The sequence below is a fragment of the Alligator sinensis genome, unplaced genomic scaffold, assembly GCF_000455745.1.
Source record: "Alligator sinensis unplaced genomic scaffold, ASM45574v1 scaffold1304_1, whole genome shotgun sequence".
In the NCBI taxonomy this organism is placed as follows: Eukaryota; Metazoa; Chordata; order Crocodylia; family Alligatoridae; genus Alligator; species Alligator sinensis.
The window spans coordinates 551,174-572,549 of NW_005842920.1; the positions used below are offsets into that span (position 1 = coordinate 551,174).

A 21,376-nucleotide genomic window follows, 5' to 3' on the forward strand; every position below is an offset into this window, starting at 1 on the left:
GTATTGGATGTGTGTTATAGACCACCAGACCAGGAGTACGAGATGGATAAGGCTTTCTTCAAAAAACTAGTGGAAGCTTCCCAGTCAAAGGCACTGGTTTTCATGGCAGGTTTCAATCACCCTGACAGCTACTGGGAGGGTCACACAGCAGGATAAAGGCAATCTAGGAAGTTTTTGGAGACCGTTAGGGACAACTTCGTGGTGCAAATGTCGGAGAGGCCAACCAGGGGCCTTACTCTTCTTGATCTGCTGCTCACAAATGTTTGGTGTTGGTGAGGAATGTAGTAATGGATGGCAACTTCAGCAGCAGTGACCACAAGACAATTGAGTTCAGGATCCTGAGGGAAGGAAAGAAGAAGAGCAGCAGAGTAAGGACCCTGGACTTCAGAAAAACAGACTTCAACTCACACACACCAACTGCTGAAACCTCCTTAGCCTGACGAAGGGTTTTTGAACCTGAAAGCTTGCTTAATAACTATTCTCCAACTATTTGGGTTGGTCTAATAAAAGATATCAAATTCACCCAAGGAACCTTGTCTGCCAGACTTCAACTCATGCAGGGAACTGATGGGCAGGATCCCCAGGGAAGAGGAGAAAGGAAGCCAGGAGAGCTGATGGTACTTTAAAGAAACCTCATTGAGGGCACAGGAACGACCCATCCTGATGTGCAGAAAGACTAACAACTAAGGCAGAAGACCAACTTGGCTTAGCAGGAAACTTCAATGAGCTGAAAGACGAAAAGGAAGCTTATAACGGTGAAAACTTGGACAAACTACTAGGAAGGAGTATAAGAGTATTGCTTGGACATACAGGGATGAAATCAGGAAGGCCAAAGTACAACTGGAATTGCAGCTAGCAAAGGACATGCAAGGTAACAAAAACAGTTTCTACAAGTATGTCAGCAACAAGAGGGAGATCAGTGGTCCCTTCCTGAATAAGGGAAACAACCTAGTAACACATGTTGCAGGAAAGGCTGAGGTATTCAATGCCTTTTATACCTCAGTCTTCACAGGTGAAGTCAGCTGCCAGACTACTGCATCTGCACCAAGACCTGAACTATTCAACCTTCATGCTCCAGGAATTACTCCTCACTAAGACAGAGGTGGCTAATCTGTGGCATGAGTGTCACAGGCAGCCTTCATGTGGTACATGTCAGATTAGTGCAGGGAGGAGAAAACAGAGCAGCAGATCATGCATTTCTTCAGTAACATGTCCAAAATTCTCTTGACATTTCATCTCTCTGATGCCTCATAAATTAAAGATATATCAAGCTAGCAAAATATGGGACAATCTACTGAACCTCTTGTTCAAATACTAGGCGCAACAATGTTCACTTACAGGAAGGAAGAATAATTTCCGATAAACAGGGTACTGGTGACATTCTTTGGCTTGTGTTGTTCGAGAGAGACTTAATTTCAGATTTAAGGCCAGAGACAGCTGCATTTATTAACAGTATATTATTCACTGGTGCTTTTAGGACTGTTGATTTTTTGCACCGCTTGTGGGATATGCAAGAGATAAAAGCCACACATCTTGCCTTAAGGGCTCTCTTCATAAATTATGCAACCCTGATTCCATAGATCTCACAAATGATAAGGATCTTTATTGTCCTGTAAAATGTTCCTAATCTGGTTTACGTAACAAGAGCTAAAACTTGACATTCACTTGCTGCTTCTTCAATGGCCACAACATTGTGTGTGAATCAGACAGTCCTGCTACACTAGCAAGGACAAAGGCATATCAACTTAATAAACAGCAGGATCTATTCTTACAATGTTATATTGAATCTCATAATACTTAATAGAACTTTTAAGGGCTGTTCCTTAAGCATCTTATGAATGTGAGAAGCTCTGCTTTAATTAAAAAAAAAAAATTTCTATCACTCATGGTAGCAAAGATAATAATTGTATCTAGCAGCTCAGAAGCCTGGAGGCAAAGACAAACCCAAAATGTGATGTTGAAATGTTAGTTTCTTCAGAGTAGGGGTGACCTACAATATTTAAATACTTAAGTTATTCATCTAGTATTGCCAACCTCATCTGCAAGACAGGATGTTGTATGACAGCATTGCCCTTTTTGTTATTTTAAGGCAGGAATATCAAACTCATCTAGCCAGAGCCAGATGAGTGATGCAGGGCTGGTCCACAGCCCAGATCAAGCCAAAATGACCCATAGACTCCCCTTTCCCCCCACACCACACTGGATCAAGCACCTGCAGAAGCTGCTTCAGGAAGATCTACGCTGCGTGTGACACGTATCCTGGAGCCACTGGGACCAGTACTACATGCAGCATGCATCCCAACATGATGGCCCCAGCAGCTAGTCTGGACTGCATGACAGTGCCTGCTCTAACCAGTCTGGAACATGTGTTGCTGCATGCAGTGCCTATAAGTGCCATGTGAAGTGCTGGTACTGGACTGGCTGGATCAGGTGTGTGCAGTGAGGTTCCCAGAGCAGCTAGAATGGGTGCTGTGTGCAGCACACATCCAGACCCCGCCTACAGGGCTGGTCTAGGTCAATTCAGACCAATGGTTACACCAGGGGCCAGATAGTAGGGCTCTGCAGGCTGAATCCAGGCCACAGGTTTGGCACCCCCCCTTTAAAGGTAAAATGACTGGAGTCAAGTTAAAAGATTCTTAAGGCCAAGATCAGGCACTCCACAGAAAACCATAAGGCTGCTTTTTAACATCTTGTAGAAGGACATAGCTCATGGTGATACGAAGCGCAGCTTGTTACTTAGATTCCCCCTAGGGCTGACTTAAGGTTATGGCTACACTGCATAATTTACTTAATGTACAGATAAATGAGGTAGCTCTAAATGAAGTAACTTGGATACCAAGAACAAGAAAGCCACATCAGTGTGGAGATCTGTACAGTTTAATTTACCCTAGTTCTTAGTCCAAGAAATGCGATTTCTCAACAGGGCAAGTCAGCATGGAGTTCTGCTTAGATCAGTGTGTGTCTTAATACTGAAATTAGTATAAATGTCCTTGCTCTATCCTGTGCAGCATCACATAATGTAAATATCTCCAGGACCAGTTTAGAAACAGGAGACTATAAAAGTGCAGTGTGTATGAGATGCAGAAAGTGATTTTTAATGCTTCACAAACAGCATACAGAGAGAGGCCTGCTCTGAGGCATTCACATTCTAAATACACTAGGCTGTCTCAGCGTTTGATAACGTATCTTGAATTCCTTTGCTTTTTATCTTTGGATTATCCTTAATGCCCAACCACAGCAATGCTCACTAGGAGTAGAAATCTGCGTTCTGTAAACTGCCTTACTAGTCTCCCTTTTGTTGTTGCTGTCACCACAAAGGATTTGTTCAATCATGAAATCCATACACAACATGGACTTTGACAGTATAATCTGAATCTGCACATTACACAAATATGGTATTTTTTATTTCAGAAGAACTGCTGAATGAATGTAGGTATTTAGCATCAAGTGTGGTCATGGCATAGTTAAAATTGCAATTTATTACTTATTATCTTCAAAAGTTATAAGCTCACCAGAAGCACTTTACTGCCAGCTTAAATAAAAAGTTACATGTGTTATTGCTTGTATAATAAGCCTTGCAAAATCTTGAATGGAACTTGATATTTGTACTGGCAAAGTACACTGTGTGAAATATCAAAGAAATACAAATCTGGCTGATTAGGAAATTAATCTTGAATTTGAAATTATAGAGAAAATATTTAAAATATACAACTTTTTGTGGGCTTTAAAACATTGTCCTCAAATACAGCCAGATTTTAACCATCCAGACTGGTGCACATCACAAAGGAAACAATAAATGTTTCTATATATGATGTGTTTTCTGTATTTAAATAAAATCCACTGTAGCCTGGGTTCAGTGAGACTATGGAAATGTAAACAAACAGTATTTACTCACATGTCCAAATTCTTTATATCCCTGTAATTCAGACTTTCAACCTCTAAACACTCCCTATTCAATAAAGTGGTTAGTCCTAGATAATGTGCTATGAATTAAAGCTCTCATAATGAATTGGTTTAATAAGTTTAGTCCAAAGGAGAGAATGAAAGGGCATACATTTTGTGTAAACTTAACTTACCATAAGATTACAGCATGTTCCTAAATTAAAATTAAGTTAAATAAATTAGGTATGAATTATTTTTATGGGGTTGTAGCCTTCAAATGTACTTCATATAAATAAGTAAAAATGAAGTACAGTAGAAGCTTAATAAACTATTAAAACCAAACAAAATCATACCCTTTATTAAGAGTTACCCTTTATACTACTTTTTTATTAAATGCAAAGCAAATAAAAATATATAAGAAAAAGTGGCAAACATTCAATTCATATTTATAAAAAGTATCAAGTCATACAGTTGGGCTGGCAATGATACTTAAAAGGCAAAAATCATATACATATATAATATAAATCTATGAATATAACAAACAAGGGATAGAAACATTATATAAATAAGGTGTGTTTAAATATTTACAGTTATACAGAAACTAGCCAAAGTGGTGCTATAAGAAAGAAATATTGTCTGTTTATAAAAGATATTATAAATTTGCATACATACATATGCATTACACTAATAGTTCTTTAACTTATGCATTTCATATACTAGTTATTAATTTTAGATCTATTTGCATAAAATCATTTAAAAATATGACTATTTTGGATTTCAAGTCACAGGAAAAGCTATTAGTATAACAATAGAAAACCCCTAGCTCTGACAACGTCAGCCAGCCTCCCTGCCCTTCAAAATTTTGTCTCTGGCTTCTTGCTTCTAGGAACAAGGAAGACATTGCCATCTCTTGTTTGCTGCAGTGAGTACTCATTAGGAGAGTAAGGCTTTCCATTTTCATCACGTAACATGCTGAAGACCTCAAGATACAAGGTGCTAAGCTGCTTCTTCATTAAGCGGAGACTTTTGTCATTCTCTCCCTTTTCTTTAAGTAATTTCTCTTTTTCATCCTTGAGATGGCCCAAGTCTTGCTCCAGTTCCACTATGTTTTCCAGTTTCCTTTTACGGCAATTTTGAGCAGCCACTTTATTCTTGCCTCTCCTGCGTATATCTCTAATAAGCGCAAGTTGGGCTTCATTGAACTGCTCCTTAGACATCATTTCATTGAAATCATCCACAGGGAGGTTGATGATTTTCTCTACAGGGAAAGGGATATGCAGAGCTTTTGCTCTTTGCTCATCTCTTGTGAGATGAGCTTCAAGGTGGCCAGAAGACTTGTCTTTTGTAAATGGAGCTTTAGGGTGGCCTGGGCTGGCAGGTAGCTCTCCCTTTGGTGTGTTTACACATTGCAAATCAGACTTTCGAGTGCTTGGCCCCAAGGCAGGAGACATTTGATCATGGCATTGCAATGAATACACATTAACATTGCTCTGTTGCATACTTCCAGGTGCACTGTCCGTTTCTTCCATTTCAGAATCACTGTACCCAAAAGTTTTATCTCCACAGACAGATGATTCACCAGAGTATTCAGGTGATGCTGTGCTAGGACTTGTGTTCAGGGAAATACCAGAGTCAGAATCATTACCTTCTGCGGCACTTCCAGAAAGGTCACTGTTGAAAGCTTTACAAAGGGAGAAGTCTGCAAGATCAATGGGTTCACTAAGAATATCATCTAAAGATTGGCTGATAACATTTGGGGCTGCTGTGTCATTGCTCACCTTTGTATCAATAAAGGTGGAATAGAAATCTTCACATAAGTCAGACCTTGAAGAGGGAGTAGTATTTGAAGAGTTCACTCTCAATTGGCTGAGGTCTTCTGGTGGTAAGATGCTAGAAAAGGGACCCTCCTCAAAAGCATCAAGGAAATCAGGATTGCAGGTAACATCTTTATCCGTTATAGATAACGAGTTGTAGAAGTTACAGTTATTGTGCATCTCTGCTGGCTTGGCTTCCGGGCTTGTGAAAGCGTTCATTATTTGAACCAGGTTATCATTTTCAATGTTAAGGCACTATATGGGAGGGGAGGGAAGGAAAGGAAAGTAACAAAAGCTTAGCAATAATGGATACATTGATATCAAAACATTTTGATACTAATATCTAACATCATTGCTAGATTTCATAAATATAAAATTATCCTTAAAAAGTCAATGTACACATAAAATTGCTATGACACAATGATAGCTTACACGGCCATAGCATATTTCTAAGATCATTCTTAGAAATCAACATCATTAATTGATTAATTATTTGGATGATGAGATCAAGCACACACTTAGCAAATTTGCAGATGACACCACGTTGAGTGAAATTGTAGACATTCTGGATGTTAAGGCTAGGATCCAGAATGACCTGGATAGAGTGAAGAAATGGTCTGCAATCAATGAGATGAGACTCAACAAGGGCTAGTGCATAGTCCTGCATTTGGGATGGAATAACTGCATGCACATATACAGACTGGAGAATGGCTGACTAGGTTGCAGTAATACAGAGAAGGACCTGGGGGTTATGGTGATTAAGTTGAACATGAGCCAACAATGTGCTCTTGTTGCAGGGAAAAGTCAACAGCAACCTGGGTTGTATTAACAGAAGTGTCACTTGCAAATCAAGGGAAGTGATTCTTCTGCTCTCTTCAGCACTGGTGAGGCCTCACCTGGAATCCTCCATCCAGTTTTGGGCCCCACACTTCAAAAAAAAGACGTGGACAGTTTGGAAACAATCCACTGCGGGGCAACAAAAATGATCTGGGAAACAAGACTTATGAGGAAAGACTGAAAGAATTAAGATTATTTAGCCTGAAAAGAGATGATTGAGGGGGATTTGAGAATAGTCTTCAAATACTTGAAGAGCAATTATATAGAGGATGGAGATGGATTTTTTTCTGTGGCTGTAGGGAACAGAACTAGGGACAATGGCCTCAAGCTGCAGCAGGGGAAATTTAGGCAGGAGACTAGAAGGAACGTTCTGTGTATGAGAGTTGTCTGGCATTGGAGCAGGCTACCTAGAGAAGTTATGGAATCTCCATGCTTGGTGACTTTCAGAAACAGGTTAGACAGATGTTTGGCTGGGATGGTTTAGTCAGAAATGATCCTGCCTTGAGCAGGGTGCTGGACTAGATGACCTTGTGAGGTCCCTTCCAGCCCAACTTTCCTATGATCCTATGATAATATATTCCATTATATGAAACATGGATGTAGCCCTCCTGCTGTGGTAAAATTGTCAAGATGGAGCTGGGGTGCTGCCAAGTTTGGGTACACCTAAAGAACTACTGCTAGTAGTAGGATTACTAAAAAGACTCTTTGATCCATAAAGCAGCTGTTTGATGCAGTAAAATTAAATTTACTATAGAAAACAAGTAGTAGTGACATGGAACTTTACAAACATTATTTTACCCCACATACTTTTAGTTAAGTTGGTTAACAGGCATAAGTACAGAAGTATATTACATTGATGGGCTTTCATTGGCAACGAAACAAACATTCTTTCCAGTAGGGTAGTAGTATCTTAACATTGACTGAAGGAAGCTGATATCAGTGTGCCTTCTGTTTCTGGAGAAGGAGGCAATTACCAAAATGATTCTGTTTCTCTTATAAAAGGACTACACACTGATTACTTAACTTGTGGTTAAACAAGGCCTACACTACAGTTTACAAGACTGGAGACAAGACTGAGTTGGCCTTTTTCTTTCCTGTACATCATTCACCTTTAGGTATCTTGCTTCTGTCTGAAAATGTAGGGTTACCAGAACAATAACATTAGAGAGATTTTCAGTTTGTTTCCTCTATTTATTTTGCCATTTCCACAGTTGTCCATTTCCCCAATATCTGATGTGTACAAAATATCTACTACGAAAATTAAAAATGAATAAATAAAATGAGGGTTTTAAAATACACAAAAATTAGCAACAAATATTTAGAGGCAGAGTAAATGTAGTACTGGCACTGCTTTCTAAATCATTTGTAAGTGGTTTGATTTCAGTTTGATAGAGTCTCTTTCAATATTGCACTGCAGTATCCAAAACAAGGTAACATCATGCTGCTGCATAATCATTGTTTCCCAAGCAATAATTAAAAATAATCCAGATTTAGCTTTTGCAGTACAATTTGGATAAAATCCATTATAGGGGTGCACCGATAAAGATTTTCTTGGCCAATAAGGCATTTTAAAAGTATTGACATAAATGAACCTTTTTTTTCTTCTTTTTTTTTGGCAAATTCCAGCAGCCTCTTGAGTCTGATGTATCAGCATCCCAGAGCTTAAAAATGGGGGTGGTGGCACTTGAACTAAAGCTCATTCAATTAATGAGCTTTAGTTTAAGTGCCACCACCCCCATTTTTAAGCACGGGAGTGCTTTTAAACAGAGCAGAGCTGAGTGGGGTAAGGGCGAATGCAGGCTGCCTGCTGTTTGCTCGGGGCTCTCTGCCCTGCTGCCTTTGCCCTGGAAGTCCCATGCTGGCTGTGCACCCCCTGCTCACCTGGCAACATGGGGCACAACTCGTCACCCCCCACCTGCTGCCAGGTGGGCAGGGGGCATGCAGCCAGCCTGGGGCTCCCAAGGGAAAGGCAGCAGAGCGGAGAGCCCCAAGCCCACAGTGAGTAGCCTGCATCTGCTCTGCATACATATCTAGGGGCATACATGCCTCCCCCAGGGATGCGCGCAGTGATAGGGAGCCACTCCCCCACACCCTCTAGATAAGCTGCCCGTGGCTTCATCCCACTCCCTGCCCCAGTCCCAGGTTCCATGTACTGCCCTGGCAGGGTAGCACCCCCAGCCCCACTCCCTCCCTCACTGTGGAGGCCTTGATCTGCCCCCCCTCACCCCTCCCCTATGCCCATTCCCCTCCGTAGACTTACCTGCAGAGAGTTGCTTTCCACACTGCCCAGCAGTATTCCTAGCCACATGCATGCGTGCAGTCATGCATGTGCATGCAGCACCCCCTGTATTTCACTCCTAGCAGCCCCAAGCAGGACCCCTTGCAGGCTAGAACACTGCCAGCCTGCAAGGGGAAACCTGTTGTTTCCCAAGGGAACCCAGGCATTTTGGGACTGCAGCCAGTGCCCTGGCCAGAAGGTATAATTATCGGTAAACATTAAATCAGCTACAATGGCCAAAAAAAGCCGATAACTGATAATGTCATTTCCCCTTTTATCGGCGCCAATCTGACAGACAACCAATACAACCGGTGAACCTCTAAAATACAAGGATCTTTAATAGATTACTTGTATAATTGGGAAATCTGTTGAAAAAGCTTTCAGGCATCAAGTGGCCTTCCAATATTTTCTAAAGCTTCTCTCCCTAGCTGGAAGTTAAATGCAAATCTAAATGTATGTATTTAAAATTTTTAATTCGCTCATATATAAACCATATATTCTTTCCCCAATACTAATTAAGCATCATACCAAAAATACTGTTAGAGAAGCATTTGGGGGAAAAAAATATATAGTTGATATAGATAGGATCGATAAATTTAGAAGTTACTGACTTTTTCGCAGGTTGGACTTTAATCATGACAGTGCCGTTAACAGGTTTATGAATTTAATACAGGTCCAGAACTGATAGAAAAGGAAACATCATGTCTGGGATGTGTTTGCTTGTGACCCCATTTAAAGAACCCATGTCTTTGAAGTCTCCACTGTACCTGGATGAAGCATATTTTTAATTAGAAGATCCATTTACTTTATGACATCCAACACTGATTTACAAAAATGCTAAATACCAGCTCGACATGCCAATTACCTACCATCCCTTAAAAAGGTTACTGCCACTGTTCATATTTCTCGGAGGTATTCTCCTTGAATGCCCTCCTATTCCTTCATTAACCCTTACCTGTAGTTCTGCAATGGACAATAATTCTTCCCAAACTTGATTTATGTTTTGTGTGCTGTCTCCATCAGTGACCGGGGATTGAAGGACAGATGCCTCGGGTGGCTGAGTCTGATTAGGACTAACAAAGATTGTGTTGCTATCAACCGGAGCAGGAACCAGTGATTGAAACGCAGCTGAAGAAACCTGGAATTTAAAAAATAAAGCATACAATCCAATCTTGCATGACGTACAAGCTGTTCTTAGTGCTGTCTGCATTAGTTGTTTACTAAATCCACATGTATCCCTTCCAAGAGTAATTTATACACATATTTGCTAGCTTCTGCAAATGTATAATTTAAAAGAATTTCCAAGAAAAGTGGCTTTATAATAAGAGAAAGAGAAAACACTCCAAACAAACTGTCCAAGGGCCTGCCTTCACTGGAAGGGTTAGCTTGCAGCACATTTAGTTAATAAATTTGTGTAAAGCAACTTGAATCTATTAACTCAAGCTATCTGTTAACAGTTGAGTGTGAACATAATGCAAAACACCACTCTAACACAGTAACTGGGTCAGCAGTTGGTGAGTTTTGGTCACTCAACATGCTGCATCAATACTGCTCAAGTGTCAGCCAGCACTCAACCTTCAACCCATCCACCTGAGAGGTCAGCTACCTTGGGTTTAATGCTCCACTTAACTGGAGATAGAGATTTTTGCCTGTGGATAGGAGTCTGGTTAAGGGGCAAAATTCAAAATCTAGCTTGAGCTCAAACTGAACTGCAGACTGAAGGCAAATTATTGTTACCTTAAAAAAGAAGAAAGAAAAGAAAAAAGTACCGACATGAAACGCTGTACTAAGCATTTACCTCATTATCATCTACAAATGAAAAAGTTTCTGCCAGGAGTTGCATGCAGTCATCAAAAGACAAGGCATCTGCTTCTGATTTTGAAGTATGTGTATTCTAGATAGGAACATTATGGAAAAGCATATTAGCTTATTTTTAGATGACTAAAGATCTTCAACTATAGCAAATACAGAGTAAACTTTAGTGTTAACCATTAGTTTTACCATCACTTTTTATTCATGAAAACTGTGTACACACACACACACACACACACACACACACACACACACACACACACACACACACACACACACACACACACACACACACATCCCCCCAGTATAAATGAGAAATACTGCTTTTTTTACCTGTGAAAAACTGATTGGCGCTCTAGTATTTTCTGACTCAATGTGCTGCGTTGGCTGAATGGGAACAAATTCACCTGTTTCTTCATCTAACTGCAACTGAGCCAATAGTGCTTTTTCTTGCTCTTTTTGAAGCTGTTCTTGTCTCTCCTTTTCCAGTTTCTTTTGCTTCTCAAGTTCATATTCTTTCTTTCGTTGACTTAAATCAAAGACTTCACGTCTTGCCCCAAGATCTATATCTTGCCTCCAAAGGATGTCAATCAAGTTCATGTCCTATAATTGAAATAAATTAGTTTTAAAAGGCAGCCTACATCATAGCAAAACTCATTTAAAACAACACATCAGGACAATTCTAAACAGGTAAACTCATGTCACTGAAGTGTGTTAATTTAATCCTACCAAATTCCCTAAGCAAAACATGGTTCTAAAATACCTTAATCTTTTGTATTAATTACATGAACAGACTGGTTTCTTATTGTTGCAAACATTCTCACTCTCTCTCACACATGCACACAGAGAAATATTTTCTCATAAGGAGTATCAATAAATCAGCACAGTACAGATGGAATTGTTAAGAATGCAGTTTGGGTAACATGATTACATGCCAACCAGCCAAAAGAGCAGAAGCAACTAATTCCTTCCTAAATTAGCTATTAGAAAACATGAAGATAAAGGAGGGATTAAGGGATCTATGATTTACTTAAGAAATGTTTTCCTCAGGAAAAGAAAGGCACAGGATTGAAAAGCGCGGAAATGAAAAAAGTGCACTAATTTTACAAGAACATGCAATTGGGTGAATTCTTTTTGTATACTGGCATAACATTTTCAAGATGACTACAGATATACTGCAAAATGCAGGGTAAAGAAAATAGCTATTTCTGTTCATTATAGAATAAATTTAAAAAGATTTGTTACTTCATGCTAGTAAAAATTAATATTACTTACAAAATTTGGGCAAAACCCGGTTTAAAGAGAGGCCATTGTACACACGGAAATATGCAATAAATAAACAAAAACAACTGTTTGTAATTTAGCCTTAGATTATGTTAACTATATAAGAAACCTGGATTTTTATAATTCGTGGGTGTCAAATTTTGCTAACCTTTGCATTATGGCTCTTCACAGGTAGCTAGCTATACAGAACTATGAGATTGGAAATGAGATATTCTCATGCATATTTAATTTGCAAAGTGTAACTCTATCAGATCAAAGGATACAACTAAAGTTCCACTATTCAGAAAAAGCTATTTGGTTAGCAGATTTTGTTTGGTTACATTTTCCCTTTTAGTTAATGAAAACTACATAAATATTTATTTTTCAAGGGTTTAAGCATTCCACATTTTAAAGGTCAAAACTTTGGGTATTTTCTAGAATAAACAGTCTAAAATCTTAACACATAACCAAGCATTACATTAATTGAGATGCTAGAACATTTAAGATATGTGATGCTTGTATTTGTAATACAGATATATTTTAAAAGTCTGCATGTATGTTTCAGATGGAATTCCATTTTCCCCACAAACTACATCTGTAAACAGACTAAATGTTTAGCCCTAGGCAGCTGCACTGTTTTCACGTGCCAGCCCTTATGGAATCAAATTGAAATTGCTTCAGTTCAGACAGCAATCCCAAACCTAATATAGTTTGCCTCGCCACAGCAGGACACCAAAACTTCAAACTATCTTCAGATCGAGGAGCACATTAATGTAAACATAGATCAAACCTCCTTTCTAAAAATAATTCTAAAAATACCTTTCTGTCAACTCCATGGCCAAAGGCATGTGCACCTATTTTCAGATACAAATCAGTTCAGTAGTCTAATCTACCATTGAAATTTCCCTGTTTTACTTTATTGTCCACTGTTTCATTTTTATCAATCGTATCATCATATACTAGATTCTGTTTTAATGTTGTTTAACCTGATAGAATGTACAATCTTATTATATTTTACTATTTAGCAAAAATAGTAAACTCTATCAATTTTATTATTATATATGTTTGTTGTTCATTTTATCTTCACAAAAGGTGTAAATAAACTACTACTAAGGAATAGAAAGAATTATTTCTACTAGTTATTTTAAAACTGATTTGGCAGGCTAGTTAGTATTTCCTCATGCTTTACAGCTTGTGTAGTTCTAAATCTAAGGCATATTTAATATACCTTGCTGTAAGAGACCAAATCCTGCTTTAACGGCCAGCAGTGAAGAAGCTGAAATAATTACAGTGGATGTCCAATATACTGTTTGGTCTTTCCAGATTGGCAGAGTAAAATGAACTCATTAAGTTCTGCAGTAATTGGAGATATTACAATATGGTATACGTTCATTAAGGGCCAGTAGTTTACCAGCTGCTCACTCTCTTCTCCTGCAGCAGATCTGAAAATGCTTCCTAGTCTCAGAACATTTGCAATATGCTCTAGATAAAATTGCAGGATCTGGATTTTAGGGCCTATTTCTGAATTATTCATTTACAAGCACCATTACAAATTGTGACTCAAAAGCTTTTTTTGCGTGTTATGCATGAAAACAAGAATCAACAGAGCTTTTTCTCCCTAGCCAACAACTGGAATAGGAGAACTATTAATCAGTTTCAATTTAAGTTATAAAAACAAAAACTGGTCAGGAGACATTTGAGGGAAAGTACCATGCTTTTAATCTGTAGATAGATTCGGTAGAGGTATCAGCCATATTGTTTAGGCCACTGATTCTCAACCAGGGCACTGCGGTTGAGATCTTTTCAAGACTACAGTGAGGTGCCACACAATGCTAGCACTGTTAGGTGTGCAAACATGATTTACCACAGATAAACCCAGAGATTTCACATTGGAATCCATAGTATCAAAAACAGTCTGACCTGTTCTGATCTTTGAACTCTCTGCAACAGAACTGTTCTAATGTTTTTCTGTAGTCTTTCAAAAAATTGAAAATTAAGAACTGGCATTTTCTGAGTGCCCTGAATCTATAAAAATTGGGAACTACTGGTTTAGGCTTTTATATTCAAAATAAGGAGTGATGGAACGGATCAATCATTGGATGCAAGATCCCCAAAGAAATCCCAGCTGCTTAAAAAAGTGGCACAGACAATTCAGTAAGCCATTTTCTTCTGAAATAACATGAAAGGAATGCAGAAGCATAGTATCAGGGGGTCTCCTACTTGCTGTCTTTTGAATAACAAGTCATGGTACTGACCCTGTTAAATCCTAAATCTCATCAGAAGTTCTCACAAAATGCAAGTTAGCACATAGGTCCTGAATACGTTCCAATCTGTTATGCTGCCCATCTGACTTCTCCCTATTCAAAACTGCTGTATAGTGTTCTAAGTTTCGCTAAACAGTTGCTGCGTTTCATTTTGGAAGTGGTTTCTTGTCAGGGGTACATCAATATATATACAGAATACCTATTCTGAAAAGATCTAGACACTTAGGTAGATAAAATTAATTCTGTTTGTATGGCTGATAAAAGGGAATAGGGATTAGTTTGTATAAATGGTTCTATATAAAACATAATATAGTTATCCTTCAACACTGACCAAAATTCAAGTAAATTCTGTTTAAAAAAAAAAGGGAGGGAGTGGGGCAGGTTTTTCCACAGAAGTTATTTTAGATGCGAAGTATCTGTGCAAATTATTTAAATCCAGACTGCCTTTAAATACTCTTATCTGTATTTTAATCCTATAAACTAATGATTTTAACATCATTGTCCCTTTCACAAACGTCTGGACATTATTCCAAAGCCTCAGGTCACAATCAGGATAGCACCTGAAATAATCAAAATCTCAGTGATTGGGTACAACCTGCAGGTGACAGGTTAGGAAGGGTTGAAAACTGCATTACAATTTAAAGCAAAGAAAACCTAAATCCTGCATTTCCGCACATTTTCCCCAAAAAGGTTAAGTGTTCAATCAACTTTACACACAGAAATATATGTTTGTCATATATTCAGTTGTTACACTACAATTATTATAAAAAGTAATGATGTATTTTGTTTTTATTTTGCGTGAGTTATTCTTTAAAAATTAAGTATTTTAATATGTCTGGATGAAAGACTTTTTGCACATTTATAAAACATGTTAGAGCCAAGATGTCTCATGTGGAAGTGCAGAAGAGGACAAGAGGTGCACACTAATGTCCAAACTAGATTAAGATACCACACACCATCTAAATAGCATGTATACATGTCACTCCTGCATTTCAGAGCCCTGCTTACCACTTCCTCAATGTAAAGGGTATTTACTGGAAGGGCTCTCATGGTTTATCATGTGATTTACTTCACAAGTAGCTACTTGTTCTTTCCTCGGTTGCATAAGCTCTTGCATCACAGCTAAGGAAATTATTACGCTAGCAATAGCTAAAAGGAGACATGACCTAAGGATGCAAGGTCTTCTCAGCATAGAGTAAATAGTCTATTAGTTGCACTTGTTTTTACTTTAAAATATTTAACTTGTTTAGGCTAAAGGCTCAATCTTGCTCCCATTAACATTAATGGGAAAACTCCTCTGTATTTCAAGGGTTCAAGATTGGACCTAAAGCATCAAAAATTGTAAATTTTACGTTGCCAAAATACCTTCTAGGGGAAAAATACTAGGGATAACTATTCAGTGTATGCTACATCCCATCATATGCTGTAGTCCAAGAATTTTATGCTTCCAGGGTAATTATTTAGCACCTTTGAAAATCAGAACAATGATTTTTGGCATTTTCTTTACATTTCCATAAATGCAGGGAGAACCACTATTCAAAGTTACTTTCTTTCCTGTGCCCTATGCAGCAAATGGTACCTCACACTGACTATTTGCTTTTTTGTTCATTTAGTGATATGCTGTTCCAGTCTGTTCCAAACCATACAACTAGCTTCGTTTGGACTTATAAAGGCAGTTTTAATAAGATAAACATAAATGTTAAACAATTCACATTAAGCCACCATCTGGCCCCCAATGGAAATTTTCATGTTTTAGATTTACATATCAGCATTTGCCATCTGGGTAGTCTGTTACACGTTTAATGTGAAACTCTGACTGCATTGTAAAGTTTGACTATTAACTCTTATTGTTCTTAAGCAAACATATCTGCAGAGGGTAAACAAAGGGGAGAGACCCTATATTCATATTCATGTTATTTTCATGGATTTATTTACACAGACTGGATTTTCAAATTCTTGTGGTTTTTAGAAACTTTTTAAAATCACTTATTTTGGCTTTTTTCTTTTTTGAGAAGACATTTACAGGTAGAGAAAGGCACATCCGATGACACAAGTGCCACCGAGGAAAACAATTTAATAGCTGAAACAGGATTTTCAAACAAACAGTTATACAATTTCATAGATTTCATAGACATCAGGGCTGGAAGGGACCTCGGAAGATCATCCAGTCCAGCCCCCCGCCCAAAGGGCAGGAAGTCAGCTGGGGTCATAGGATCCCAGCAAGATAAGCATCCAGTTTTATCTTGAAGGTGTTCAATGAAGGCGCTTGAACCACCTCCGGTGGCAGGCTGTTCCAGACCTTGGGGGCTCGGACAGTAAAGAAATTCTTCCTTATGTCCAGCCTGAAACGATCTTGAAGTAGTTTGTGACCATTTGACCTCGTCATCCCTTGGGGCGCTCTGGTGAACAAACGTTCCCCCAGATGCTGGTGGTCACCCCTGATAAACTTGTAGGTGGCCATCAGATCACCCCTGAGCCTGCGCTTTTTCAGGCTAAAGAGCCCCAGAGCTCTCAGCCTGCCATCGTAGGGTCTGTTTCCCTGACCTCTGATCATGCGCGTGGCTCTTCTCTGGACTCTCTCAAGCTTCTCCACATCCTTTTTGAATTGTGGAGCCCAAAACTGGACACAGTACTCCAGCTGCGGCCTCACTAAGGCCGAGTACAGGGGGAGAATGACGTCCCGGGATTTGCTTGAGAAGCATCTATGGATGCAAGCCAGCGTTTTGGTCGCTTTACTAGCCGCCGCATCACATTGCAGGCTCATGTTCATCTTGTGGTCAATGATGACCCCCAAGTCTCTTTCTTCCATAGTGCTAGCCAACATAGCACTGCCGAGCCTATAAGGATGCTGCAGGTTTTTTTTCCCCCCCAAGGTGGAGAACCTTGCATTTATCGGCGTTGAACACCATCAGATTCTCATCCGCCCACCTGCTGAGCCTGTCCAGGTCAGCCTGGATAACCTGCCTGTCTTCTGGTGTGGATGCTTTGCCCCAAAGTTTGGTGTCATCGGCGAACTTGGCCAATTAGTAACCAATCTCTTATGACAGAGCACATTGACCATTATTTTTAAAACTGTTCTGAGTGATGAAGAACTCTACTTGAATTAAAAATGGAGAATGTAAATGGAAAGTTAATGGAAACTGATTATCAAAGAATTATGGCATGTAATTTAAAGGAGAGAAAATTTCATGCCCACAAATAAATAAAAAGCAAAGCCTTAGATGAAGGCTGGGCTAACAGGTTATGGAACATACAGAGAAAGGTGGTGCTAAGCTGGGAAAGGAGACCACAAGGACAGGGAAATACAGCACTACCACTGCTTATTAACAGGGAGGATGTCAGAAAAACATCCCATGAATCATTAGCTGTTTCTCAGTAAGTGACTGGAACAGACAGGAAATATCTAGAGCCATGCTTTTTTTCAGGGAGAGGGGAAGGAAGAGAGCAGTCTCCAGGCCAGTACTGGTTCTTCAACATTAAAAGGCAAAGGTGCAGTGCAGAGGAGCCAACTGAAGAATGAGAAGCAGATGGAAGTTTTCTGCACAACTGGTAAAGGAAAGGAGGGGGCAGCAGTTGAGCTCAATAGCTGTCATGGTTGATCTTGTTTTGGAGGTACAGAATCAGTGTTGTTAGCTCACGTGATTTTATCATCACATTACATTTAGTGTTTTAGGTTTTGTTTGGTTTTTAAGGCCCAGATTCTGGAATTCTATAAAAGCTGAGATTTCATTTAATTATTTCTAAAAGATAATCTATGAAACCTCAGGGCCACAGAAGAAAGCTTGAAAATATGATCCCAACAAACCCCAAAGCTTCAAAAGGCAAATACAATAAGCCTGATGTTTATTACTACTTAAAATACATGGGGTTGGGACTCCTGACCCATGATGTTTAAATAGTTGGGGGTGGCAATAAAAAAAATGCTAAATTCCCTGGGAAGTGGAAAGAATTCTTCTGGATGAAATTATTTGATAGAGGGGCACAATTAACTAAGGAAAATGATTAATGAAAAGACAGGTAGCAAAAGCAGGTTACTGTGGAAGAATAAAGATGAATGGCAGTTATATAGAAGCCCAGATTGGACAGTGAAGGAAGTTGTCATCCATGCCATATGAGTAGAGCAAGGTCTCATTTGTAAATGGTGGTGAGCCCAAAGCCCTGACCCAGTCCTGCCACGACAGAGCTGTCTGCTGAACCACATTTTGTTTTACCACATCAGGCAAAGTGAGCATATATCATAACTGGGTTGGCAGATTGAGGGCGCTTCCTTCTGATTTTTTGTTTGAAGCTGAATCCACAACTTGTTCATTACTAGCATTGGCTCCTTGTTTCTTATCTATTCCTTCTTGCCACAGCAGTGCCTGTCTCTGTCTCCGCCTTCTCTCAAAATGTAATTTAAGTATAGGGGTTTCAATAATACACAAGGAGGGGTCCCAGGGTCCTTAAATGAGCCCCAGAGTTAAATAAAATATGTTTCTTGTTAGGTGTTTTAAGTTCCACTCTGTTCAGGTGGATGCTCCAGCAGTACATATTGACCAAAGATCCCAATACATTCCTCAGCCTTAATCTAGACCTTGGGATGCCCTCAGGACCTTTCAAGGGTGCCATAAGGTGGCATACTGTTCCTACTGTTAGGAATCACGCAAACATGATTCACAAGATAAACCCAAAGATTCTGGACTGTTACAGTCTTTTCCGAGTTCTTTGCAACAGAAGAATTGCTCTTATTTTTCTTTAGTCAAAAAAGGAGTGAAAACTAAGAAAATACCTTCTGAGGGATGCTTTAGACTCAAAGCACCCATCAATAGTCTTTCGAGGGGTGCTTGAAGTCTAGAAAGGTTCAGAATCACTGAGATAGACATCTGCACCAAACTCAATTCCTAAAATGGAGGTCTCCATGTATGTGCCACATCCAGTTGAATACTGGGACAAAAAATAATTCTACAGCCAATTTACAACATGTCTAAATGTGTGTTTTAGCTTGCACTTGGTAAGGTAGATATAGTGCAGTGGATTGAGTCTAATCATCACAGACATTCCTAGTACTCCATAGCTACTACTGCAGGCATTTGAACAAAAAAGGTCTTTCTAATTCCTTGGCCAAAAACATAGGCTTATACTGTTTGCCAAGGTATAAATACCACATTCCACAGGACATAGCTCTTGTTATACCCCCGTGGGCTCCCTTATAAATACACAGTTTCCAAGATGTTCTATTATAAATAAACATGTTACCTGGATAACTATTTGTCTGGATTAGACTGAATTCTTATCTTGGGGCTATTCTACGAATGCAGGGGAGAGAGAAAGAGATACCAATTGGCTGGTGAAATTAGTTTGACTTCAAATTAAATATTCCACTCAAATCCTCGATCGGTATTGCCATTCTAAAACCATCAAACTTTGAAAAGTTGATATATTTTATCTGAAACTAATATTATGGGAAAAGTCAAGTTCTGAGTGGAAGACTTCTAATCACAACACACATCCTTCTCATCCAATTCAACAGTCAAAAAAAAGTCAAAGGCCCAGCCCAAGCCCACATGGCCCTCCAGCCTGGTATGGCTAAGACTAGCATCACATCTGACTTCAGAATTTCCAGCCCAAATGGCCAGGTACCCATTTACAGCTGTGTCAACTGGGGCAGCCTTTGGCAAAAGTACAAAGCAAGGCATGAACCTGCAGTTCTGGACACTAACTGCTCTGTAAATCAGACACTAGTTTGGAGGTGTCAATCATACCCCAGAATAGGGAGAAATCTACAGAGCTGCTATATCTGTAAGACAACACAAGTACTAGTGACAAGACATATTTCACGTGCACCTCAGAAAGGAGGTAGGTCAGATTCGGAACCCCGTGGGAAGTTGCTCCCACAGTGGGGAGCAGCCACCAGGCCTGAAGGCACTGCAATACCAGGCCGAGGCATGAAGCAGCTGAAGCAAGTTCTGAGGCCCCCTCCCGGCACGTTTTTGTTGTTGCTGTTGTTGTTTTTAAAGTGGTAGAATCTCCATCCTTGGAGGTTAAAGGCCAGATTCAACAAAGCCCTGGTTGGAATGGTTGATGGTCCTGCTTTGAGCAAGGGGGTTAGACTAGATGATCTCCTGGGGTCCCTTCCAACTCTAATCTCCTATGATTTACAAAAAAATTTTAAAAGCATGTGTGGGAGACCATGACTACCATTCCAAGGTGACAGAACAAACTTGATACACGGTCCCAATTTCATTTGTGCTTTAGTAGTTTCAAACACCTAATGCCAATAGTAGTCAATAACAAGTGACATCACAGGAAGACAGCCAGAAGGAATAAAAGGGATATAAAAAAGCATTTCCATCTCTTTTGCTTGTTTACATTTTCACACAGCACTATGATGTGGTCATCCTCCTTTTGGTTTTCAGAATAGATATAGGTTCTCTACCTCAATTCCACTCTTTAAAAATGACCTGCATGCCACAAGCCAAATACACGGTCTCATTTTCACTTGCTAGGATATAATGGCAGGGGCAGCATTACTCTTTTCTACAGCTGTCAGCCTCAGAGTTACATATTTCTTTAAGGGTATATTTCTTCTCCAAGTACTGCATTCCCCAAGGATGACATCAGAATTGAACAAAGATAACACATGCAATAGATACATGCAAGAGATTTAGGCCACATGCAAACATTGTCTCTACTAGGAGAGTTGCTTTTCTTCCAGTAGAAACCAGGAGTGTACAGATGCTCAAGATTTCTTCCACACCAAAAATGGCTGCTTCAGGAAAAAAATAACCCCAGAACAACCAGGGCTAAATGGCACCCAGGAGTTTCTCCCAAGAGACCAAACTTCTGTCCATGTACCTTCTGAGAGAAGCTACAGCATAGTGCTCTAGTTTTACAGCATGCTTTCCTCCCTTCTACCCCCGCTCACCTGATGAGTCCCAGAAAACAGTGCATCACTCAGACTGGACTCTACTGCTTCAGCCAAGGAGGGAACCCCTTCACAATCTCCATATTGTGCTGCAGGGAGACTGGCTGACCTAGACTGCGTCACAGGCTATCAGAGCTGTCCTGTGTATGACTCTCATGTGTTACCAGGCAGGCTGGGGAGCTTACATAACATGCCAAGATGCGTGAACAGGGGTCCCCTGGCTACACAATTGCTTGGCATTTGAATATCTGTTTGAGATCTCTGTGTAAGTTTTTCCACTAGAAACCAACCCCCCCCCCCCCCCCCCCCCGACCACCACTCC

The 21,376-nt window shown here is 39.7% G+C and overlaps 1 protein-coding gene across 1 annotated transcript in view; it reads right to left on the reverse strand.

Annotated features, from left to right (window-relative positions):
• Positions 1–827: 827 nt before the first annotated feature.
• Positions 828–21,376, reverse strand: part of NFE2L2 (nuclear factor, erythroid 2 like 2) — a 25,018-nt gene continuing 4,469 nt past the window's right edge. The window contains exons 2-5 of the mRNA XM_006036158.3: positions 10,957–11,226; positions 10,610–10,705; positions 9,767–9,949; positions 828–5,951 (exon numbers count right to left, since the gene is read on the reverse strand). Of these exons, the coding sequence (XP_006036220.1) occupies positions 4,737–5,951; positions 9,767–9,949; positions 10,610–10,705; positions 10,957–11,223 (1,761 nt within the window). The 5' untranslated portion in view covers positions 11,224–11,226 and the 3' untranslated portion in view covers positions 828–4,736. The remainder of the gene's footprint in view (positions 5,952–9,766; positions 9,950–10,609; positions 10,706–10,956; positions 11,227–21,376) is intronic.